The sequence below is a fragment of the Ascidiella aspersa genome, chromosome 7 (assembly GCF_963924565.1).
Source record: "Ascidiella aspersa chromosome 7, kaAscAspe10.2, whole genome shotgun sequence".
NCBI lineage: Eukaryota > Metazoa > Chordata > Ascidiacea > Phlebobranchia > Ascidiidae > Ascidiella > Ascidiella aspersa.
Window position 1 is genome coordinate 12,490,255 of NC_139453.1, and position 24,937 is coordinate 12,515,191.

General features: G+C 40.9%; 2 protein-coding genes across 2 annotated transcripts in view; one reads left to right on the forward strand and one right to left on the reverse strand.

The window, feature by feature from the left end:
• Positions 1 to 588: 588 nt before the first annotated feature.
• Positions 589 to 8,388, reverse strand: LOC146137866 (uncharacterized). Its single transcript, XM_083394459.1, has 7 exons — positions 8,103 to 8,388; positions 6,830 to 7,264; positions 5,174 to 6,360; positions 3,821 to 4,029; positions 2,691 to 2,779; positions 2,506 to 2,510; positions 589 to 2,283 (listed from the first exon to the last, which is right to left on the reverse strand). Exons 1-7 carry the CDS (start codon positions 8,179 to 8,181, stop codon positions 1,288 to 1,290), a joined length of 3,000 nt encoding a protein of 999 aa, XP_083250585.1. The 5' UTR covers positions 8,182 to 8,388; the 3' UTR covers positions 589 to 1,287.
• Positions 8,389 to 14,226: 5,838 nt separating this feature from the next.
• The window catches only part of LOC146137867 (uncharacterized), a 72,408-nt gene continuing 61,697 nt past the window's right edge, over positions 14,227 to 24,937 (forward strand). Inside the window, exons 1-12 of the mRNA XM_083394460.1 lie at positions 14,227 to 14,495; positions 15,702 to 15,827; positions 16,321 to 16,389; positions 16,964 to 17,153; positions 17,899 to 18,057; positions 18,238 to 18,309; positions 18,698 to 18,903; positions 19,892 to 20,110; positions 21,255 to 21,420; positions 22,976 to 23,249; positions 23,899 to 24,057; positions 24,445 to 24,616. Of these exons, the coding sequence (XP_083250586.1) occupies positions 14,355 to 14,495; positions 15,702 to 15,827; positions 16,321 to 16,389; positions 16,964 to 17,153; positions 17,899 to 18,057; positions 18,238 to 18,309; positions 18,698 to 18,903; positions 19,892 to 20,110; positions 21,255 to 21,420; positions 22,976 to 23,249; positions 23,899 to 24,057; positions 24,445 to 24,616 (1,953 nt within the window). The 5' untranslated portion in view covers positions 14,227 to 14,354. The remainder of the gene's footprint in view (positions 14,496 to 15,701; positions 15,828 to 16,320; positions 16,390 to 16,963; positions 17,154 to 17,898; positions 18,058 to 18,237; positions 18,310 to 18,697; positions 18,904 to 19,891; positions 20,111 to 21,254; positions 21,421 to 22,975; positions 23,250 to 23,898; positions 24,058 to 24,444; positions 24,617 to 24,937) is intronic.

Consider the following 24,937-nt stretch of genomic DNA (forward strand, 5'->3'; position numbering starts at 1 on the left):
GTTTTATTAGGAACAACGAAACAGCGTATAAAACCCAATGAACTCTGCCGTCTATTTGTCGTCTAAAAATGGACTAATAAATTGGGCAACTGTTAAAATTTAGATCACAACTTTTAACAACAACAAAAAACCTCTGAAAACTGCAGGGTTGTCTTTATACCCTGGGTTGGGCTTAACTGATGTGTATAACGCCTTGTTAGTAGGGCGATTATGTTTTGACCTAAAAAAATTAAATTTTGACATATTATGACCCCCAAATATTTCAGGACGTCCGGTTTTTAAAACGACAATTTTAAAAAGCTCACTCAAGTTATATCATTTGCCAAATGCTTACACGGTGATTCGGCCTTTTAGTTTGGTAAATCCAGAGGGAAATAAAGCAACAACGTTAACACTATCGCGGCGACGCAACTTACAACACCAATAAAGTGCATAACGATTATGACTTAAAATAATTTTGACTAATTTTTATCTGGCGTCAAAATTGATCCCAACAGTACTTTCAAGATATACAAATATACAAGCAAAAAAAAAAAAAAAGCCTGTTTATTGAAAAGTTGCAAGCAATTGAAGGGAAATACCGGTACACTCAAATAAATTTCGCGATCGCTTCGCTCGCCAGGTGCGTCTGGAAGTAAAACCTTTAAGAAACACTGATTTGACTTTTATTGCCTGGTCAAATATGGTCACCCTACTTTGTATACAGATAACCAATGACAATTGCCAACCTTGTGGCCCTGTTAGAAATATGACTAATGGTACATTCTTATAATAAACAACCTGTAAACTGAGAAATGTAATTAGCAACATTATCATCTTACGAAATAATAAGGCACTTATAAAATCACCTACAGTATATAAGTGAATAATATACACCAAAAGCAAACGAGTAATTAAAAACACAGTGCAGAAGCTCAGCGATCTAAAGCACAGGATGGTCTTTACTTACGATGCCACTAATACGTTAACTCTGTCGTGCTTTCCAGAATAAATAGGAATTCTGTAAAATATGTTCGTGCGAAAACGGTGGAAAGCACTATGTTTATCAATATGCAAAACCTCGGTCGAAGAAATATGTTGCCCACAGAACATAACCTTTACATGGGCGCCAAGTTTTAAGTCAATCAAACTTTAAATTGGTGAAAACATTGCCTTTTGCATCAATTTCAAATATACTTTTTTTTACACTTTTGACAAACATGTCACAGTGACGATACTACATACATAAAAGTACGTGGTTACAAAGTACTAAACTCTGCGATCAAAGCAAGCGTGGTTAGAAAAACTTTACTCATTCGCAGCTCGTCTGACCACTGGGTTTCGCTCGAAAAACACCGATTTCGATTTCGCCTTGCGGTCGTATGAGAACACGGGTCTTTGCTGGTCCCTGGCGGGAAACAATTTGCGTCCTTTTGCCGACCTGATTTGCGAATCGACGGAGCGCGAAATAGTCTCGTTGGCCTCCGCGCCATCCCTCATCTTCCACTTATTAACAGATTCTCCGCTTTCCACGGCTGGAACCTCACGGGAAATCGCGGATCGCGGACGATTCGGCCCCAGACCGCTGTCGACCTCTTTTTTGCTTTCGAGGATCTTCTGAATCCGCCTCTTAGCCAAATCTGAAATCAGCTCGTTGCTGAGCGGGTCGTGCTTTGGCTGATCGGCGCTTTTCTGTTTCTTGGTGGGCGACCTTCTGCCAGAAGGGAAAGACTTGGCCGTTTGAGGACGCTCTTTGGTCGAAGCTTTTTTTCGCACCCAGCTGTTGTAGAGGTCTCGCGATCCGGCGCTGCCGGTTCCCGCTTTATTTCCTTTCTTCAGCTGGGCTTTGCTCTCTGCCGCTTCGGATTCTTTGCCCGAATCGGCGTTAAAGCTGCCCGGCGGTGGTATGTCGAACATGGACGCTTTCGGCGAGGTGACTTCCATAAAGTTCTCCAGGAAACTGCTGGTCTTGCGTTCCGACGCTCCGACGCTGTGACTAATCAGCGGTTCTCTTGCCGAAAGGTTGGCGGCTACGTCATCATGACTTAGCAACTCGACGCCGCCGTTTTCGAAATCTAGCTTGACAGGGATTAGGAGATCATTGGGGTAAGCGGGCTTGTCTGGTTTTTGGACGTAGCTGGCCGCAGGTGTTGTGAAGGAAACTTTGGTTGGGGCCGACTTGGGCCGTCTCCGGTTCTGCATGGACGATTTGGGCTGAACGCTGGGGGTCGCCGCCGAGCTGCGCAGGTCGGCGAAGGTGGTGAAGTTGCTGTCAGCGCCGACATCACGCTGAACCGCCGATGACTCCGAAGTGACTGTTGGCAATAGTCAAAGTATTATTGTTATATCACCTATTTATTTTTTAGTTGTTTTCGATGTAAGAACGTAGCGTCAGCGTTTGAACTAGACTGTTAAAATTGCGCTTGTAAACACAGTTGATTTTTTAATTAAAACATTGTTGTGCACAATATAATTTTGGTGCGCCATTTCGTTTTTAGAGGTTCACGGCACAGAAAAAAAAACTACGGCGTCTACATTATTTCCAAGATGTCTTCATTATTTTCCAAGCCATGCAGCTCATGGCCCATGCGTATGACAAAAAGCTCATTACCATTTCTTCTAATCTAACCCTGGCCAAGACATTCCAGACCACATGGTGAACGACGATATAAAATGAAGCAAGAAACTACATGGCTCATACATAAACAAACTACCAGTTCCTGGCTTGTTGTTTGCTTCGGGCTTCTGTGCTTTTACGTTCGATTCCGCTATTTCCTTTCGACGGCGAAGCAAAGTCTCTCTGCAATGCAGAAGTTACATTTAAGTGCAAGAAAATAACAACATATAAAATATTTGAGAATTAAATCACTATTTCGGAGAGATCCTAATAGTTCAGAATTGTCGATGCGAATAATGTATTTGAGTTACATCACAATCGGCGCAATACCATTGTATCTTTCACAAAGTATCTTTTCGATTTTAATTTAAAAGTAATAAATCTTTTCGATTTTAAAGTAAGTTTTTTAGTAAGATATCTCAAAATATGAAAAATGACAAAACGAGGTTGATACCATGTTTAGTGATATTAAACTTAGTAGCGGACGATGATCTTTTATAGTTTGAAGTCACAGTCGAAAGAACATTTTAAGAAACAAAACTAACGTAAGTACATCTAGAACACTTCCGGTGCCCTATTCGAAACCCCGTGTTGTTTGAAGAACATAAAAAAAAAAAAAAAAAAAAAAATTTAAATCGCTGTTAAAAATGGTTTTGAGAAACACTTGTTCAAGCCAGACTTTAGACAACTAGATTTATTTTAGGTTTTTATAATGAGATTAGAATTAAAATTAGACCACTTTATTTTTTCCAAATTAGATTAGAATTAGAATTAGATCGTTTTGTGTTTTCTCAAATTAGATTAGAATTAAATTACCGAATTCCTAAAAAATAAAATTTCAACTAGAATTTGAACTAGAATCACATTTAATTATTTACAATCAGTTTGATTTAATCGCAATTTATTCTTATAAGAACGTGAATGGTAATAATGTGTGTGCTAAATTTTATGCCTTTTTAGACTGTAAAATGACATACAAGTCGTTTCAATCAAAGCGTTTTAATTCAAATTCTGTTTTTTTAACGGAGAGACTAAAAATGCCGTTGGACAAAGTAGCATTTTTGGTAAAATCCGAATTGGATTAAAACTAGGATTAGAGCAAACAAGCAATTCACTAATCAGGTTAGAACTAGAATTAGCCGCATTTTGCTCTAATTCAATGAATTAGAAAACTAGAATTATCTAGTTGTCTAAGTCTGGTTCAAGCCGACTTGACACCTATACCTGTTCTTTCTCTTCTTCCACCTCTCGTACTCGACGAGCGCCTGCTCTCTCTTGTCCTCCCGCTCGTTGTACTCGTTCATCAATATCTCGCGCTTCACTCGATTCTTTCGGCTTGTCTGGATCCTCTGTCGCCGATGGAGCTCGTTCTTTCGCTTGAGCCAGTCGGCTACGCTCGGGTTGTCGGTGTTCTTCAGTTGGTGGTCTGACGCCTGAGCAATAGTTGCGCTGTTAAGTGTTATACGTGGCTTTACCTTAGTCCAGTGTTTCGTAACCTTTATGGCTTGCGGCACCCTGCAGAATTTATAAATAGTTCGCGGCACCCTTGCTCGTATTTTTGCTGAGTGGTTAACTGCAACGTTACAATAAACGAGATTGAAACAGCACAGTAACTGTGCAACAAGGTTGAAAAAAAAACTCTTCTAATTTTTACTTCTATGTTAGCCTACACAGAAAATTGTATCGAGAAGCTTACCAAAAGAGCAAAAAATGCAATCCTACAGAATTTGAAATATACCTCGGTACCTTTAGGCGTTACAAATGGCACCCTACAGTGCCGTGGCACCCCGGTTGAGAACCACTGCTTTAGTCATTTCGAGGAATGACTTGACTCTTTAAATTTTGATATATGACTTAACTGTGGTCATTCGGATATATGACTTATCCCTTGTTAATTGGATAAATAGTTAGTCACTTGTCATTTGGATAAACAGGTTGACTGTATAGTTATCAAAAAAAGGAATGACCAACACTCCAACTACTCAAACTTAGATTTATATAAGTGCTTTGAAATATACTTCGAGAAATCAAACGAGTTCCTGGTTTAGATTTGCCTTCAATTAATAGTCACTCGGACTTTCTTGCGTTTTTTCAAACGTTTTAAATTGTAATTAAGATTTTCCAATACTGTTCAAGTCGTTCTGGTATAATATTCATTTCAGTCATTATATGAGTTGTAAACTAGAAATATATTTCGCCTAAAATAGCGTCGTGAATTTCTTAATCCTGATGATAGCTGAAGTAATTGCAGTCACCTACTTGATTTTTGTAAGCATTTAGTTTGTGGTAAGTCATTTAAAAGCACTTAAAAAGAGACCGGCATTGGACAAAAAACATGTCCGTCATTATAGCAAGTCAGGACTTAGTGTCGAAACTTTAAACTAGGAAATAGCGATAGCAAAACTTTACGTGTGTGCAGATTAATATAGCGCAAAATACAAGTTTTGAGTAAAAGCAAACTATATCTGTGCTAACAAAAAAAACGTGGGTATGAATAGCAAACGAGGCAGGTAGGTTCGGCATTGGCTAATAAGGTCGTATTAAATTACAGTCAGCCATTAGATCAGAAAACTGCACCTTTGGCCCTTTCTTCTCGACTTCCGACCCAGGCTGCCAGTTGCACTTAATGTTGTCCGATCCGGGACGGATCTGAGGCGCCGTCTTCGGTCTCGCTGCCATCTTTGTTTTTTTCTCCACCTCGTCCACAACTAGCTCCTTCTCTTTTCGTGGGACTTCGTTTTGTTTCACGCTTATTTCCCCGTCGGGGTCGGTTTGGATTTCCTTCGACGCTTTAGGCTTCCTAACCTTTCGACCTGGTCTAGAAGACGCCCCCTGGCGGTCGAAACCTGCAGCAGACTTCGGGCGCTTGGGGGCATGGCGGAGCGTGACTTGTAGCACCTGCTCGGGCTTCTTTTTTGGCGTGGAATCACTCCCGTCGAGCCTCAGCGTGTTCAGCAGCGCTGCGAGGTAGGAGTAGGAAAATAGCTCACCGGAAGAGTTGGGCATCGTGTAGTAGTCCAACGTGCCCGAGCCCAGGCTCTCGCGGTCCCTTTCGTAAACGCCAGGAGCGATTGTGGGTCCGCGATTCCGCCGCTGCCTGTCCCTAAATGACGTCACGAGAGCTGTTTGCGGCCTCGGCGGCTTCTTGGCATCGCGGCCTTTGTTTTTCAGGATGCTCTTGTGCTCGCCGGTGGTGGACGATAGGTTGGGGTCCGGGCGGTTTTCCGACAAGTGTTCCTCTTCCTCAGCAGGAGCGACCACCTTGACGTGTTTCGGCGAAGAGAAAGACTTCGAATCATCCGCCGCGTTTGAATCCTCGTTGGTGCGATCCGTGGAAGGTGTGGCATCCACGGCCACTCCCCGCCTGCCCTTGCTCGTCTTGGGCCTCATGTCTGTTGTTTTGCCCTTGGCCTCTTCGCGCAAGCGCCGCTGATGCAGCCTGACAATTTCCTCAGCCAAGCCCCTGGCGGCCTGTTTAAGCGCGGCCTCGTGATCAGGCGACAAACCGGTGCTTTCTTGAGTTTGCGATCGCGAGTTTGCGTACGCGCTTCTTGTCTTTTCCAGCTTGCTTCTGCCGCGTTTCGAGCGCTGATTTCCCGCCGCCCTGTCCGTTTGCTTAGAGGCAGATCGGCGCGAGTTATAGCGCTCGTAGTAGGCGCCGTGCTTATTCAGGCTTTTGGCGTGGCGGTGGTCGAGATAGCTGTGCAGCAATAACTCGCGCAGATGACTGGCGCGATATTGAAGCAGCGCCTGTTTTGCTGCGTCTGTTCGAAGCAAAGGCAAATAAATCAATACACAGATGTAGTTAAGATCAGGTTATTTTCTTTAACTGAGAGATTGTTGCTGTTAGTCCGCAAACACACAAAAGCATGCCTAGAAACAGCTACTATACTGTAAGTAATTCTCAAATTACGCCATTAAGTATGAGCTGATGTGACGTCAACTAAGCTAAATACTGTACAATTAAAAAAATTATGCGTAAACCATATAATTTGCTGATATCGTTTTTGCAGTCAACCTACAACTTTATATCCTGCGACGCAACGATAAACCCAACTTCTTGCCTTTTAATGTAAACGTTTGGTACGGGCGCCACGTCCCAAACATAAATCACTTAACTATGCTGAGCAATACAACTTATAGGCAGGATATTGTAGCGTTCGTACATAGGCTACCAGCCGTGTGGCGTTGCACGCTCCCAAAAAATGTATAGCGGAATTTTTCAAGCCTCACCGTAATCCCCTTCACGGTGGAACTCCTCTTCCTGTGTGGTCACTGATGAGTTACTCGACGAGCCTACACTGTCGAGAGGTCCTTCGCGGGTGCACAGCGATCGGCCTCTGTATTTTGCCGACTTGGGCCTGTTCAGTTTTGAACGTGAGTCGCCAGAAATGTTTGTTGACTCGTTGGGACCTTCTCTTTTTAGATCCTCGTCACCCGAGTCTGTTTTATCCGTTGCGCCAGAGCGGCCTTCCCTTTTTCGGTCTTTTTTTCTCGCGATCTCGTTTGCGTTTAGGATCGCTTCCAGAAATGCTCCACTTCCTTCGTTGCTGCTTGAATCTGTCTTCTCTCCTCCGTGGTCGCTCGCATCCGAACTGCTTGATGAATTGGTGGAGGAGGTGCGGTGTCTCTTCCTGGATCGGCGTTTTCTTTTACGTATTGCTTTTTCTGTAAAGTCACAGCGTTAGAAACCAAAAAGGTAGTGGTCTACTGTTATGAGCAGAACGGTGAATGTTGCGTGTATTAAGAGTTCTGAATAATACAATAGGTGTTTTAACCTTCTTCTGACGTTAATCTAAACGCCTTAATTATTTTAATGTCTGTTCGAGCGCAAATAGAACATCTTATACACAATTGTGTGTATACCCTATATGTTACAACGAAAGAAACAACTAGCGAGGTTCATCATTTTTTTATCGCCACTAACATTGCAAATCTCTCATTTCTGCAAAACTTACTTTCTTTTTTTCGAGGCTGTCAGGTTTTGTGCGAAAGGAAACCCGACTTTTAATTTACAAAACCTTACGCTATACTATGTTAAGTACAAAACAGCACGTGTAGCCGGGTTTATATTCAGTAATGGCAACCCCTTTCCAGTAGAGAAGCTGACTGTCATCTAATGCTTGTTCTGTTACCTTGGAGACCGTGAATGATTAACGTGCGAAGCCAGTCTACGTTTAATCTAGATAATGAACGCAGTCAATAATTGATTACGTTCCAATTGTGCCTGAATTTCTATCCGCTACGAATCGCACTTAATCTGCCCGACATACATAGCTACCGGCATTTCGGTTTACTGACGCCGTTGCCCAACAACAGTGTCAGCAGCGTTGGCCTTTAGAAAACCTCCTGCTAAGTTTACGCGACTGCTGTCGGATTAGTTCGAACGTTCAACCTACACACAGCAAAACAAAACAAACAACGCGCAACCTCGAAGACAACAACACAAAAAGTCGTCACGGCGCGTCGTTGTGCCTCTCTAGCAGCAATCAAAGCGGCCTCTCACCTTCGCCGCGTTTCGCGTCTCCCGCGTCGAGGTCCCGGGCAGATGCGCCGCCTCCGCTCGACGATGATGGTGACGTCATAATACCCCGCGACAAGTGTCGTCACGTGCCTGTGCTTCGAAGAAGATGATTGCGATGATGGTGTCGATGATGGCCTGGCGTTTGTTCGAACAGATATGAGCGCGCTCTCGTCTATTGTGATTCGTCCATCCCACGAACCGAGCCACAATGGCACACAAAAGGCCTCGCGGTGAAATGGCGCTTACACTTATGGGGCTGCTTTGGACTGGGGCCAGCGCGGCCGCCGTTTACGAAACTAGAGGCTAAAACCCTGCCGCGTGAAACAACAAAGAAGGGTTACTCAAAGTATGCTGGCGATGCCGCTTTGTCGCAAGCCAACAACTTATTGTTGCGAGTGAAACTCGATATGCGATGTTGGGCGCACGTTGGACTGCTTGCGGTAGCACGAGCGTACTTCACACGACAATTTACTTTAAAGATTTGAACAAAAACCTGCAGGAAAGGGGGAGGGCTGTATCGGCGAATTTAGAAAAAACAATGGTAAAACAATATGGCCAAACGAGTTTGCTTAATCAAGAAAGCCTTACGTTCAAAAATAGGCTCTTCGGGACTGCTTTTAGGCTTAAATGTGTTGTGACGTTCAAATGAAAAACGTCACGAAGTGTCCTGAATGATTATATAGTTAACGGTCTACGAGATACATTTTCAGGACTTTTGAGAATTGACAAAACATAAAAACCTATTTTATTTTTGGTCAATTTTTTGTACCACACTTTTAGAAAACTCCAAAAAAGAAAAGTAAAAAAATGAAATATGTCGCTAGCCGCTACTACAAAAAAGAAAAGTGAAACAAGTGAAAGTCTCTTTTCCGATATAAAACGAAAAGTCAAACTAGATGAATGTATTGTGTGAGTCTGTCGTCAAAAATAGAACTATGTGGTCGTTTTGTTACAACAACCGATTGCCAAATGCAGCGCGACAGCGGATCTTTCAAGGGCCTATTCGGTCGGTTGACGCTAAGCACTCTCGTAATAACTGCGCGACTTTAAAATCCAATTATGACATTTAAGGTTCACGTCTCCCATTCAGATCACAACGACACTCGTGCGAAAGGGCGGTTAACGTTTTTGCTTGTTAACTTATGTGGGCAGCGGGCACGACACTTGACTTTAATGACACTTGTTGGATTGCTAAATATAAATTTGATACATCAACTAAAAAGGCGTTGAAATTTAATTTCACTACAAGTATGATCTAAAGATCAATTGATATGTATTTTTTTCTGGAATTAAATTATGCGATTTCAAGGTAAGTAAGTTCAAACGAAACTTAAACTATATAGTGTCAAACTATCCTTTTTATTCTCTTTAGCCTTGTAATACTTAATTGGTTTTAGCTAAAGAGTAATCATTTTCATTATTAATTTAGGAATCCATACTGCGTGAATAAAAATTATTGGTATTATTGCGATGAACTACGTAACATTATCGGATATGTTTCATTCAGCTTTGCTATATGGCTGCAATTATTAAATATTTACATTTTTTAATTTATTTAAAATAAATACAACAAACATATGTCGTTATGGAGTAAAATTTGTTAATTGCATCATACCCAAGGGTAAAAGCAAAATGATCTTTTTTCAAATACGATAAGAAATTTTCTTTGCCGAACGATTTTTACAGAGATGACGTCACAAAGTTATGTCATAAAGGGACGTTTAAAACAAGTAACCTAGTCCTAAGGTAATCGTTTGATGTAGTGCATGAATATTATGTAACTGAAGGCTAAACACATTCATGAAGATAACGGGATGGCTTGGTAAAAGGGGACATGGCCTGGTAAAAACAACAATGTTTACCGGTACGTCGTACCTGACATTTTTTCACGGGAACGCCCCTTAATCTATATAATCAAGTTTCACAGACCTTATTTGAGTTATTTAAACCACAAACATACGAATGGAAATAAACAGCAGGTGGGTATTTTGCGATATCAGCTGCTTTTTTTGTATTTCCTGGCAACAAGATCGATATAACATACATTTCAAGATAAGTTAAACACACGGACGTGCCCGTATGTAAAAAATACAAATGATAAATAATTTCTGTCCACATTGTTATCGACCCTTTCACGATTTAATATTGATAATAGGCTTACGACTTGTTATTGGAAATAAGGTGGCCGCTTTCAATACATAAGTTAGGATTGCTGTTATCACATTTTTTTTATGTAGTAGTATACGTAAAAGCTTTATTCTTTATTCAACAGAGGGAGGCCATAAAGTGTTAAAAGGCAAAAACCCGAAAGTGCACATTTGTGGTTGTTACCATGTGTCTAGGGGCCTATAGTGTTCAGTTGGCTTTGCCCGTAAACCAGTCACAATATAGAAACCGAACAGCCTAACTAAGAAGCATAACAAATCGAAAATTTAAAATCAATCGAATAGCAAAATAGGTTCGATTTTAAGGTATAGGTTCGATTTTTTTGGTATAAATTAAAAAATTATCATTTTTGGTGAAGATTGTTACCAAATTCCACTTCCGTGGAATAAACACTTAAATATTCAATCCGGGGGCCCTCTAACATTTAGGAAGTTTTGAGTCCCTCGTCTAGACTCATTTCGATCACGCAAGGAAGCTACTTGAAGGCCTCGAAGCCAATCGTTGTTGTTTTGTGGCGTCGCGTCAACACATTTGTCAACCAGCTTTTAAAGAACTCGCGTACGTGCACTTCAGGAAAATAAGCTTTATAAAACCAAACATCTTAACGTTGAAGCTTTAACTCGTCGCCGAATTCATAGTTGTTTCCCCCAAAAGCTGTATGATGCCAAGCTCTATACTGACTACAGCGGATAAATGTAATAAAGTACGTCATCGTATTTTCCAACCATATATGCTTTCAATATGGTTCGGTTATGAACTTTTTTAAAACCGTATAATGAGCCTAGTCATTTAGTACTTTTCAAACTAGTTAGTTAAAATACAAAAAGTTTAAAAAATAACGCAATGGATAATTACTAATTACTAAGGGAATATGTGCACTATAATTGCACGTTCCACGAACAATTGTAAGAAACATGTTCAAAAAGTTCTAGTCTCGCTGATATTTTTTAAAGCCAATCATCTCTTTCTAATTTATGAGTAAATAGAGCAACTTTATACCTTAGGAAACTCACTCGCGATTTCAGACAATTTAGACGAAAATAACTGTACGCCAAGCAATTAAAAATCACAAGTTCATTTATGTGGTTAGTTATTTTTACCAGAGTGCTCACTATACGCTTTCCTAAAAAGGCCCATTCGCGGCTTCGGCGTCCAGGTGCAAACGGGACGATCAAAGTAGTTTGCCAACCCCTAAAAGGCCTCAAACACACATGTGTGCAGGAAGAGACAACATCTATCACCTTTTCCAGTTGGCGCGCTGTGCACGACACTTGGTATTCCAAAAGATGGCTGCGATATGGCGAAAATATAGCATGTGGAAATCAATTAGCTTATTAGCTGTAAACAATGCAAAATTATGCTGAAAAGCATGGCTCTACATTTCATTGGTTTTAGTTATACGACAACATAACATTCCACTGGTAGCTACAGAGAGGTTGGCTACCTAATTATGTAGCGTGGTTTTTATTCTTAGGTTCCTGGGATAAATTGCTGGTTTAAAGACAGGCTTTATATCGCATTTTGACAGCTACTGTGGGCCTGTCAGTAACCATTTGAAATCTGCCTTGGCTAAAACTTTAAGTATGTGGCTGCAACTGTATAGCCTGATAACGAGTTTAATACACGCCTCCTCTGTTGGTGCCAGGCCCTGTCGTAGTTGTAAGACCTGTTGCCGTAGCAGCAGCAACTAGCCGGTTTGTGTACACAGCTCTATACTATTGTTAGCCAAGGCGCGGCAGGCGTGTTTCGACTTGCGACTTTTGTTCAACGAGCTGTAACTCTATGCCCGGCAATTTGGCCGCGCTCAAGAAGCGGACGCTAAGGCTCGGTAAGTGTTGATTTTGCGGTCTCGTTAGCCGAGCACATTCAAACCGAACCAAACCCACATATTCGTGTATTGCCCCGGCAAACATTTACCCAGTCCTACAGTTTGACAGTTCCACATTGATCGCAGCCCAGTCACCCTTAAACAGGGTTTACTAGTAAGCGACTGTCCTTTAGGGTTGTAAAAAACGGTTTATTTACCCACAACAGTCCTGTTTGTATGCCATGTTGTAATCCATCACACGTACCACAAAGCACGACATTTTTATTTGCCGCAAAATAATATATAAACCAGCTTGAAGCTTGCAAAATCCTCACGCGATGGTTTCTAGAAATGTGCAAATAAAATTAGGTCTGTTAAGACGGTCGTTATATTAAAAAGCGTTGTAAAGTTAATTGCCTTTACAGCCATGTTTTTATTGCGCTGGAAAACGTGTTAAGAACATCGAATAGTTTTCATGTCATGTGATCGAGCATTCGAATCAACTTGAGAAAAGAATGTACTTTTGTGAAAAACGACTGTTTTGGGCACGCCATACATGTTGTGCTAATCCTCGTAATACCCCTGGGTATTAAGTTTGCGGCTTTGCAACAACAACAAATTCCCAGGGGCGGGGATGTCAACAGAAAACATTCCAACGAGGGAGTTGGAAGAACGCTTCCGAAATAAGTGTATTAGTTAATTTAAACTGGGCGCTCATGCTAGTTTCTATTTTCCTGAAAAAAATGAAATAAAGTATCTTTTCGCACTATTAATAACCAGGACGTGGCCATTTTTTATTGTATAATTTAGGTAATACTCGTAAAAAGATAAAGTGGTAGGTTCTGTCTGTTGCCCGTTTGAGATGCCCCAATGACAATGTATTTTAATACAAATCGACCGACCTCTCCCGACGAAGATGGAACGTTATTTCTTACTTATCGAATAAAACCTCCTCCCTTTTCAGGTTTTCTGGTTGTGGACAGGTTTTATCCCACCTGTATATTGCGGATACAGGGCCTTTTTGTCTGTCTCACTTCGCCGTTGCCATAATTGTTTGCCTTTGATTGACCTTTATTGCTCGTCACTAATCGATGTGTTTCCTCGGCGGTGGGTCGTCGTAAAACAGATCGCTTTTTGCCTTTCTGCTTCCTGTCTGGAAATTTGTGAATGGTCGGATCGACCAATGCCGGCGTGGGAGAGTCGCCCCGGGAACGGTGTAGCTATTTGCCGTAGTCGGGCAATCAGTCATTCATCCATTGAGCCAGTTGACATTTGGCAATCGCCTGCCTACAACCCCCGACAGCTTGGGCGAATGGCGCAGGTTAGCCACCCCCTCCCCGCTGTCTTGTTGCCGTGACAGTTCGGAATGCAGACACTGGAGTGGCTTCGCGCTTTGCGGCGTCGAGTTGCATGTCATGGACCTTGGCAACAAGCTGCTGGCGCACCTGTACTTTAGCCTTAAGTACAACTATAAGATAATTGTGGTTTGGGGTTCGAAGCCAGGGTAATTTGGCGACGATAGGCCCAAAGGCCTCAGCTATTTGAATGAGGTATGCATGGAATGTTGTGTATAGGAGGATAAACACCGTTGAAAGGCAGACTTGTGGTGGAAAGCAATTCAGTGATAACAAGCTTAGTTCAAGAATCGTATGTGAGGTAATAGTGAATTGCGAGTCTGTATAAAAAAGACAGAAATGCTGCACATGTTCATCGATTACTGGTGATTCGCTTGGTTTCAGCCATGTTAGCTATTCCGAGAGAGCTAATAAGAGTTAATTTAGAACTTGGCCTTAGCCCAGCCGTTCGGAAAACAAGTGAAAAACGTTCGGAAAACCAGTAAAGAAAAATAACTTTTAATTACCGAAACAAATATTTAGAATGTTCAGGTTTAACCATAATTTGTAATATATTTAGGTGAAAAACAGATTAAATTGTTCTCCATTGACTGCTTTTAGGTAATCTTGTTGAAAACATTTTTTGTCCTAAAAGGGAGCTAACGGCAACATGATCCACACCTTAGTGATGTTCAATAGGATTCGTGTATTTTTATTAGAATTAACAAAAGCAATTAACAAAATAGTTAGCATTTCCACGTTAACGAGAAAATATTTAAAAAATTGTCAGTAGGTTTTTGTTAGCGTACGCCCAGCAGAACAAAATTGCTGATGTGGGTGCCTAGTGGGGCGTTTAGGTAGCCCTGTGTTGTGAAACAAAAACAACCTACACTTTGCCACTTTACCATTGCACGGCAGAGCGACGTAATGCAATCCCCCCTCCCGCGAAATGCCACAGTCGCCCTATTGCTACTGCTGTTGTTCTTTTTTGCGGTCGCTGCCATTTCGACGTCGGCCAAGGCGAAAAGCCGCAAGAAACAGGGCGAAGCGGCTGGCTGGAATAACAAGGTAATCGCCGCTGCCTTTTCGCTCAATATAGCCTGGGAAAGCGACCGACCGAACGTGTTGGTAATCAATTGTCGATGTAGTGACCCGCGTTGGTGTTTTTTGGTGCCCTCTGGACGTATTTTGATCTCTCGCCCATGCTTGTAGGGGCCCCTTAGTTCTCTTTTCGTTCAAAAGCTTTCCCCCGAGCCATTTTTGGCAAAAAAACAGATTGTGCTACGTGAAAAAAGGCTACGTGAAAAAACTCGCATCTGAACGAAAATAAATGGCCTTTACTGCGGTGAAAATACCTATGCTTGCTTTTTCTAGGCGAAATAGGTTAATGTAAAAACTCGAAATGTTTTCCAATATTTTTATCTAAAACATTTTTTTCCGAACCCTGATAGTAATGTCATTTGGCGCGAAATGTTGGTTGGTTTCGAGTTAAAAGTATTGACTTTTCAAAGCATTTAATGCAGAATTTCAGTCCGAAAAATAGCCGTTAAACTTAAATGGTCGATTGGCTCTGTGTAAACATTTGGACCAATAATGTAATCAATTGTCGATCTTTGCCTTTAGAGCCTATATATTTGCCATTCTCTAGGCAATGGCATAATTTTGTGACTCGACTGTTTTTGCCCTAGATTGTTCTTATCAGTTTAACCAAGATTCATGGCGTGGAATTTTTTTAGTTGTTTTGTTTATCAGTAAAAAATGATAAACGAACAGAATACAAATGATCAAAGGAAAACTCTAATGCAGTTTTCTCTTTTGTTTATCGCCATAGTTACTCTTATTTAAGCCGAATTATGTTTGAAAGTATGCAAATAACATAACGTCGAGGAAACCTGCGTAACATAGTCGGGCGATTTCGGCTTAGGCCTATTTGCTTTGCAAAATGACATACCTCTCACATAAAAGACACAATTAACAAATGTTTTGCACGCTGCTGTACAATGTTTCCTAATTAACTGTTCAGAGTTTTTCTTGTTTTGTGAGGCCTTTCTCTGTTGCCTAAATATGATGTTGTGCCTGCTTTGCGCTGTATAACAGCTCATTTATCACCTTTATCAGGCGATTCTAGCAATAAAGTGCTTAGTTGATCAACATGAGGTGTAATTGAGATTTCGTGTTTACTGAATAACATTTTTTCGGGAAATTGTTACTTTATTGCATTAACGACTTTTTTGAATTTTTACTATTTCTTTGTTATCTTTGAACTATTTCTAGCACATCTTTCCTAAATTACACCGTCGCGAACGAAGTATTCACCAACGAACAGATGCCGCCATTGCCAAGGCGAGGGTATTCTACATGCAAAACCGTGGCCTGTCCGAAGCACAAAAACAAACAAAGGTATTGACAGATAACATAATAAATGACTCACTGTATATATACCCTTCTGTAAAGTTACAAGTTTATTGCCCTGAAGAAGATTTCCCGTATAGGTAATCCAAACGTCGGCGCTGAATACATATTGGTCAGAAGAACCGCTTTATAATTGATAAAAATGCCTGACAGCAACAGTATATTCATTCATAATAAAAATGCTATTATTTTTTTAAAGCTTTGTTTCAGCCGGGTAAATTGGAAGGCCGACTGTGTGAAATAAATGGCCACAAAAACGTAATATAATAGGTTAGTATACTTGGCATGACAATACAAGCTGAAAACGTTGTTGCTTGCTGGACATTTGTAAAAGCCTCGTGATCCTTAATAATCCACGGTCACGTTAGTTTGCTCTTGGTCCGTGAACGCTTTGTTTACGCACCTTAATACGCCAAACAGCGGATTCCTTCCAAGTTTTCAGTTGTTTACGAGTTTGTCCAATTGTGTTGACGCTTCGCAGGCAGGTCTCGAGAGTGAGCTCACACGATTGGTGCGGAGGCGTCGATGGACTCCACCGTCGCAATACTCGGTAAGAAAAGCTATTCGAGCTTATTGTTAATTTTAACTGCCAATATTTTTACTCTAGCTTGTTTACATGTAAAATTGCTCTTTATTGTGGTGTGGTCCAAATGTGATTAGGTGTATACCAGCCATAGCCGGCGGTAATAAATCGAACATATACAGTATTCGTTGGTTACGTTTTGCTTACATATGAATTAATTGAACTCCCTGAAGCATTCCTAATCACTCTAAATTGGATATCGGTTAGTGTATGGCGATTTGTACACATAATCTTATCAAAATAATGGCATTCGCCATTTTCATCCGCACAAGTGCGTACCATCCCACGGGTTGAAAAGCACTGCACCAAGAAATTGGTGTACAAAATCGTAATGTAGGGTTGGTACAGTTTGCACGGCGCATTTTAAAGAATTTATATTTAGACTAAGAAAATATACAATGCAGGAACAAAGTATTAACACTTCAAGATACTATAAAAGAATATACGTTATCTGAAAATGCACCACACGGGTGATAATTATTCTATGGTCACTTACGCTGCAACGCCCACACACACGTGACACGAATTTTTTTGCGTGTAGGTTTACAACACCTACCCACAATTCTCCACCAACCCGGTCCGCTACGTGCAGCGCACAATGCAGCAACTCTCGTCCACCGTGGCCGGTTTAAGCGGAAGAGTTCAGAATATCGTCAGCTGGAAGTCGGCGACTGATTTGAGGCTAGAACGGCTGGAAGCGTCACTGAATGCAGCCAATCGCAGGCTGATCGGTAAACACAATACCATTTCGGTGGTTACTTCAGTTAGTTTTGCTTTTGTTTTGCCGACCAATCTGTTAAGATGGCTATAAGGCGAACTGAACGACATTTTTTAGTTTCGTTGTTTTTCGTTTGAATTGCTTTTTTGTTGGATCGTTATTAAACTTTACTTCCCAGTCCGCTGGAAAAAGACACATTTTTTATAGAAAGTGACTGTTCCTTAAACGTTTTGTTCTATCTAGTACAGTGGTTCTTAAATGTTTTGAGACACGCCCCTTTTACAATTTGAACAAAACTCGCGCCCCACCTCGTTTCAAAATAAAAAAAAATAAAGAAGAACAGCAATTTATTTCCAGGTAAATTGCATCAATGCGAAGGATGTAACTGTTTTTTGAATACCAAATGGTTAACTGGGGGATTAGTAGCAGGGAAATATCACTTCGCTTTAATGTTTAGTCACAATTCATACAGAGTTTGTCAATTTCTCGCGCCTCCCAGTTTACTAACCACTGATCTAGCACTTCCCTAAACTATTTATTCTATCTAGTACCGAACCGTTTCATGTTTGTTATATCAAAATAATGTGTTGTCATGCTGTTTTACGGAACGTAAATACACAATACATATATTTCATTTTATTGAGCACTTTTAACCTCCTTAAACACAAGATATTCAAGGTTCAGCACGGAATGCGAACTGATAAACAATTGAAAAGGGTTCCACCAAACAATTCCTAAAGCTTTCCCGTTTGTAACAGAACACGAACATCCAAACGGAGGCGGACCTCCAAGAAGCTCCGTGATCGAGGCTTCGGACCCTCTGGAAGAGCTTCAAGAAGACGTGGAGGAGCTGCAGAGAGGCATGGAAGATCTGAGGAGGGAGTTGGGATCTACTGCATCAAATCGTCGCGACCCGGGTAAGTTTCATTTAGAGCTGTAAAAAAGCGTACATTGAATTTGAAGGTACACAATAGTGTTCATTATGAAAAATCGCTGTTTATATTTGAAGCCATTAAAAACACAACGTTTTTATTGGGTGTAAATCGTATTTATCTTCTTCATCAGCTAAGATTGAAGCATTGTTTGTTTCGGTTTAGTTGTTTCCGGATTGTCAAGTCACTCTGCCATCGAAATTGACCTGTCGTCGATGAGCCAACACGATCTAAACGGTAAGTGATTTACAAAAACGTAAATCTCACGGATATAAACAACCTATACGAACGAAGAAAATGGTTGTTCATTTATTGGATTTTTATCACTTTGAAAGAAGGACTACTGTAAAACGAATTGTGGGATTCAAATCACAATGACCTCATGATAAACAACACAAATTTAGCATAGCTATATTTTTGTTATTGTGTGTATAATAGCAGAATCAAAATGCCATCACAGAATCAACACTTTTTTATCTTGCGCGGCGACCATATTTAGCTCTATAGATTTCTTGCTACAATGCACCAATATGAAACCTAAACCTATATACTGACCAATATCAACCTAAACCTATATAACAGTCATGGCAGTAAACAACGACCACTCTTTTCTTTTTCCTAACAGGGGGCCATCCGGTGGACGTGATGGACGAGGTTCGAAGTCACGCGTCTCGTCTGGATGCTCACGACCGGATGTTAAGGAAGAGCTCGATCGACATCACCAGCCTCCAGCATCAACTGGTGCAAGTGATCATGAAGAACCGGAGGCAGGACGCATCCGTCAGGTTCCTCCAGGCAATCTGCACCAACTCCTCCTCTGTGATGCAACAGGTGAGGTTTAAACTTGAAAAAAAAGTTGGGTAGTTTACGCGAATAGGTTGGGTAGTTTATAGGCAATGGATTCCACTTCGTGCTGAATTTTGATGTAATGGTATTTGCTAAAAATGAACTTAGAATATGAAGACCAATAAGATATTCGCATAAATCTTATTTTTTAACGAACAACAGTGTTACACCGAAAATACTGGACCTCTAGTTAACGACCTGTCAAATGCCTAAACGCTACACAATTTTATTCAATGTAGGGAGCATTAAAACAAAACAATAAAATGCGTAATGTAGTAAAAACGGACAGCGACTAAAAACGGACGTAAACGTATAGGCGTTTCATGATTTGGTCACCATCTCAGCCAACTTTAACCTAACTGTCTTCATTTTACAATGTTCCACCAAACTGCAGGCGAGGAGAAAATGTTGGGAGGGCTAAAATACCTCACAAAAAAAAGGTGTTAGCAACAAATCTAAGGGATAAACTGATAAAAGGTGAGGTGCAGAAAAAGTGAAGAGGCTAGAAAAGTTAGGTGAGTGACAACTCAATAGTGAAGATAAGGCGAAAGCAACACACAACAAACGATAAATATTCTGTGCAGCAATGGTAATTTGCTTATAATCGACAACATCTAGCTTTGACAGTAAATAGCAATTTGTTGTTTCATAAAACTAATTTTAAAAAACTATAAAAATTTTGCAGATATATTCTGCCATTAGAAGAGGGATTTAGCGACAAGCAATAGTGTGCCGATCAAATACCAAAGTATTTGGACGGGAAATATGTAAGATATGACTCCGTGCGTACATAACCTTTTGTTCAACAGGGTTAAAAATGTTTCGAGAACAAAACATGAATATGGGGAGAAACGAAATATCCGCAAACTGAAAATCGCAGGGAATTAAGACAGAATGATTTGTAGGCTACCTTAAGTTTACGTCCTTAAATTTTCTGAGATTTGTAATTAATTGACCAACCTTTTATATTTAGCCTTCGATTAGCGGAGACACCATCAACCATCATTCAACCACCAACTTCAACATATTGTCTGCCATGAATGCCCCGGGAGAACTGAACAAACTGAAGGAAACGTTGGACGATCACACCCAACGCCTGGACGACTTGCAGCAGCGAGATTCGAGCTCTTGCTGCCAAACCGTTGATGTGCTGACGAGAAAAACCGCAATGTTGAACGACCTTATACATGAGGTTGGTAGATGGTCTGGCGTTATTTGACTGTTATGCATGATTATACGCCTTAATGTATAGGAAGATAGAGTATATTTTTGTTGTAATTAAGTGTTTTATCCCGTTTATGTTATCGAAAATGAAGCGCCTATTGTCAAATGTGCTTCGGAAGGATTGCATAGATTACACATCATTTCTTCTTAGCTCAGTTGTGTTAGCTTCTGTTGTATTAACTTGCTTAAAAACATATACGGTAGTTTGATTTTCGCTTTTGCGCTCAGTTACAGTATTTCTTATTTATATTTTGAAACCCATGCACTTGCGTAGCCCAATTTGCCGAAACCGAGAAATCGTTTAGGTTAGGCATTAAAAAGTGGAATAGTTTAGGAATTAAAGAGTAGAATGTATTGTCAAAACACCTACCTTATCCAGATTTATATATTGTCCCTCCCGTGACTCTTGTCTTTCGTAAACCACCGATGTCGTTAAACAAAATGTACCACCTATCGTCACCACACACAGGCAAAACATTAAATTATTCATCGGATAAAAATATGCAAGTGTTGCACCATTAAAGTTGTAATATGACCTTCGATTAACTTTTAATATATCGGGCAAAGTACTTTTCATAGTCGGACAAAGCTACTGTGAAAACGCTTAGACCTTCCCGGCACCTGAAGTGTTTATCAATAGCATAATAAACGGCTTTTAATAGGCCTATAGTTGCAGCATACAAGCGCGTTTCAGTCCCTCTTAGACAAGTGCGTTCCCAAGGATGTTTCAAGATCCGAATAATTTACAGACCGTCTAAAGACAGGCAAAGGTAAGTTAGGGTATTAAGTTCAGCTGTTGATCCTAGAGTCGGATTAGGTTATTTATACTCAAGGCCAAAAATTGGAACCTCCCTTCGTTTCGTACCATTAGTGGGACTTTCTCAGGCTCTAGGTTAGCGGACATCTACATTTTTGACCTTCACCCTGCTCGAATTTACAATATTTTCGAAGCCAAGCAAATATTTCCTAAGATAAGAGCAAGTACGGGCTTGTACGTTTTAAATCCATCCCGGTGTTTAAGTGAACTTAAAGGTATCACTGGGCTCTAAGGCAGCCCCAACCATGTAGGTAATCTCAAAACCTATACTTTTGCGTTGCACTTTGTGATTTAGGCGCGGAACAGAGTGGACGAGAGCGCTCTGGCGGTTCGCCTCAACAACCGTAAGGTGGACGAACTGACCAACAAGGTGGACATGCAGCGACTGGTCATCAAGCGTCTTCAACAGACTGTGATCAACCAGCAGCGATCGGTTCGTAGGCTGAACAATGACATACAAGGTTCGTCAGTCTGAAGGCTTACACGTGTGTTTAAATGCGCTTCACGAGTACATGTGCTGCGCAATTTCTTATTCACTGCTGTGACGGCATGTCACTGACCGGATGCCGCACTCAAGTTAAACATTAGAAATTATTATTCAGTATGGCCGTGTGGCGCGAACGCCAACACTACGCTCAAACTGTTGCACAGCGGCTAGCGTGTACGCTAGTTTCAGCCACTGCTGAAACTAAGGAATTACCCTTTAGCAACAAAACAAAGGCGGAAAACAATTAGTGGTAATAAATGAAAAACGCAAAAGTAGAAAGGCAAGAAAACAACTTAAGTGAGATGAAGTGAAAAGTTAAATAAAGCAAACGAAAATATAATTTGGTATTTCACATGTGGCGAAACAATTTCAACTAAGGTTTTTATCTAAATTTGCCGAGTCGCATTTTGCAAAAGTTTGTCGATTTGTATTGGCAGGGGCTCTTATGATTTGTTAAGAAGTGTTTTATTCCGAAAGGGCGCCATACTGATTGTTTTGCGTGTAAAACCTCATTCAATTTTGGCCTGCCAAACTGCTCATCACTGTAGCGCTACTTATCTATTCTTTCGGCGTTCCAGAAACTTAGATTTCATCGATCATATCAATGCTTTGACGCCAGCCGCGTATATAACCTAGCCTTGAATCTAGCGAGAATTGGTCGCGGCGCCACGTTCGCCAAAAAATTTAATAAAATTGTACTTTTTCTCGTTTACTCTCGAAACCGACGGGGCTAGACTCCGATTGAGGTCCGCATAACTCTCTGACATCTCGCTACGATTAACGGCTTTGTTGTCTGGCATGTGTATGATCCGTCGGTTTCACACAGGGCTGCGCTAAATAGGTATGCAAGCCTGCGGTTTTAATAAGTATTCGACTAGCCACAGTGCCTACTGTGTGACAAGGCTTATTACTTAATTTAAAAAAGTTATCATTATCACTTTTTCTATAGTACAAACATTTTGGACCGCAATAATATTCCTGCGTGAAACCAACTAGCTTTATTGCAATTGTTCATTTGTCTTTGAAAACAAAATACCAACATTTTTAGGTAGACGTTTTTCGTAAAATAAATGAAATTCTTCAAATTAATATTTGCGAGTTGAAGTGTGAAAGTATGTAATAAATATAAAACTGTATCATTGTTGTAAACGGTGCGGCTAAAATTTAATGTTTACTCTCCTCTACAAACTTTAAATTGCTTTTTTCAATTTGTTTTACCCAGTTAAAAAACTATAGCAGTGGTGGTAAAGTCAGACACTGTGATAAGCTGTTTTTAGAGCGATCTGTGTTTCAATCGTGTCGTAGATAATTCAATCGTGCCGCAGAAAAGGGAAATCGTCGGACTGATAATGAAGTAAACCGGCCTATCTGTCTCCTTAAAATAAAAATAGCGCGGTCTAAGAAGGGAATCAGGGGCATTTCGATTAGCAGAAACCAAGCGAAAACCGCGTTGCCTTTGCCAATTGTTTTAAGCGAGCGCTGCACATTAGACCGCAACAACCATGAGCATTGTTCGGTTCGCTTTGCAGAGAACCTGCGCACCGAAGCGCGACAGCTGAATGCCAGCCTGCAGCGGAGCGTGACCGACCACGTGGCACGCGTGGCGGACAAGCTGAGCGTGGCCCAGGCGCGAATGCAGGGCTCCATCGACGACAACCGTCGCAGTCAGATAGCTACGGAAGACGTGTTGGATCAGCAGATGAGGCAGCTCTTCGATGCTACTCTGGTGGCGCAGAAGTTGGAGCAGACACTGGCCGAGCTTACTGTTAGCTCGCGGGAAAACGACACAGAGCTTTTTCAGAGGTTTGTGGCTTGCTGCAGGGTAGGGTTGTAGAGGGCGAGAGTGAAGGGTCGTAGAGGGCGAGTTCGTTCCGCTTTTTACTCACGTAAATCGATTTGTTGGGTGCATTTATATGCGCTAAGTTTAAAATATGTATTGTTGATGATCGAAAAAATCCTATACCTCAGGGCTTACTTTTTAGTCTGTCACTCGTTTGAACAAATAAAAACTTTCTGCAACCCTTCAGGTTTGACAGTAAAACACAAAACATTTCTCGTTTACTGCTTCTTCATGAATTTCTAAATAGTAACTCAGGAAGGCTTGCGTTTTAAAGTATAGTTGATATATTTGCATATCGAAGATGAAACAATATTTTTTTAACATAGATGTGGCACTCGCGACACATAAAACTTAAGACAGCACACCTATGTTCATATTGCAAATAGCCGTATACCTACTTTATTTTTAGGGATTTTTTTACTTAATGCCATGATTGTTTTGTTAAATGCCATGTCCTTGGCGTAACACCATATGATGGTTTCAAGTTGCTTTCCGTTTTTTATGAGGCAATTTCGTGCGTCACGAAACAAATTGTAAACCTCACGATAGCAGTTCACTTACGATTTGATTAATTTAATAATATTGATCATAGTACAATCTACTCCCATCCAGGGTAAACTCGAACGAGGCGATGCTGGTAGGAGCGGCGCGACTCTTAGAGGAAGCACGCGAGGAAGCTACCAGACACCAGATGGCGTCAGAAACGCGCATCACCAACGCCGAACGCGCGCTCATAGGATTTATGGAAGATGCGCGACAGAACAGCGTGAGGTACTACATTTGGCTGTATTTATTACAAAAAATCCTAAAAATATTTTTTTTGAGTTTATGAAACATTCTTTTTATAATTTTTGAAGATATTTATTTGCGGATCTTTTAACCGTTGAAGTTTTGAAACTATAGAAATAGGTTAAAGAGTAACATGATGACGAAAAATGAAAGAAAAACCTAACATCCTTACGTACGAAAAATTTTAGGTAATGGTTTTATATTTAGAAGTTAGCTTTTATACAAAATATGCTCACCAAATTGATTTTATTTTATGGCCTGTAATTATGAAACTGCGATCGTTATAAGTTAGTTAAACCACCAGACATTTAAAACAATAGTATTTAGACATCAAAACTTCCATCTATCTATGTTTTGTTAACTTCACAGCAAGGACATCACCGAATCGTACGGGCAAATGTACGAGTCCGTACTCTTCCTAAACAGCTCCTATTACCAGCTGAGGTCTGCCGTTCACCGTCAGTCGAATCGCTACTCCATGCTCAACTCGTTCGTGGTACGGCTCAACCAAGGCGAAAGAAAGCTGTGGGAAAGGATTACGGTATGGCGGTTATCACGGTATGGTTATTCAAGTTATTTGTGTCAGTTTTTCGGTTGTCAAAGTACCAGCGCCGGAGTACCAGTTGCCGTCTACGCGAACTGACATACAGTAACCCAAGAAGGCAGCCTACGCCAAGTGTCCCTGGTTTTATGCAGGTCACAAAGCAAAGAATAATAGGCCTAATTACGAAATCTTGTGGAACTTTTTGACAGTAAACATAGGGTTTTACTTTTTTATTTTTATGTAATCTAACAAACCTTTTTGAACGTTTTTTGAATACCCTGCGCCAATTGTGCAGTACCTTGGCCTTGTATTCCGATT

Coding starts and splice junctions, on each gene's coding strand:
- LOC146137866 (XM_083394459.1), bottom strand. CDS start 8,181: ATGACGTCACCATCATCGTCGAGCGGAGGCGGCGCATCTGCCCGGGAC. Junction 6,361..6,829: donor CCACCGTGAAGGGGATTACG/GTGAGGCTTGAA, acceptor TGCTTCGAACAG/ACGCAGCAAAACAGGCGCTG. Junction 4,030..5,173: donor TCGAGAAGAAAGGGCCAAAG/GTGCAGTTTTCT, acceptor ACTATTGCTCAG/GCGTCAGACCACCAACTGAA.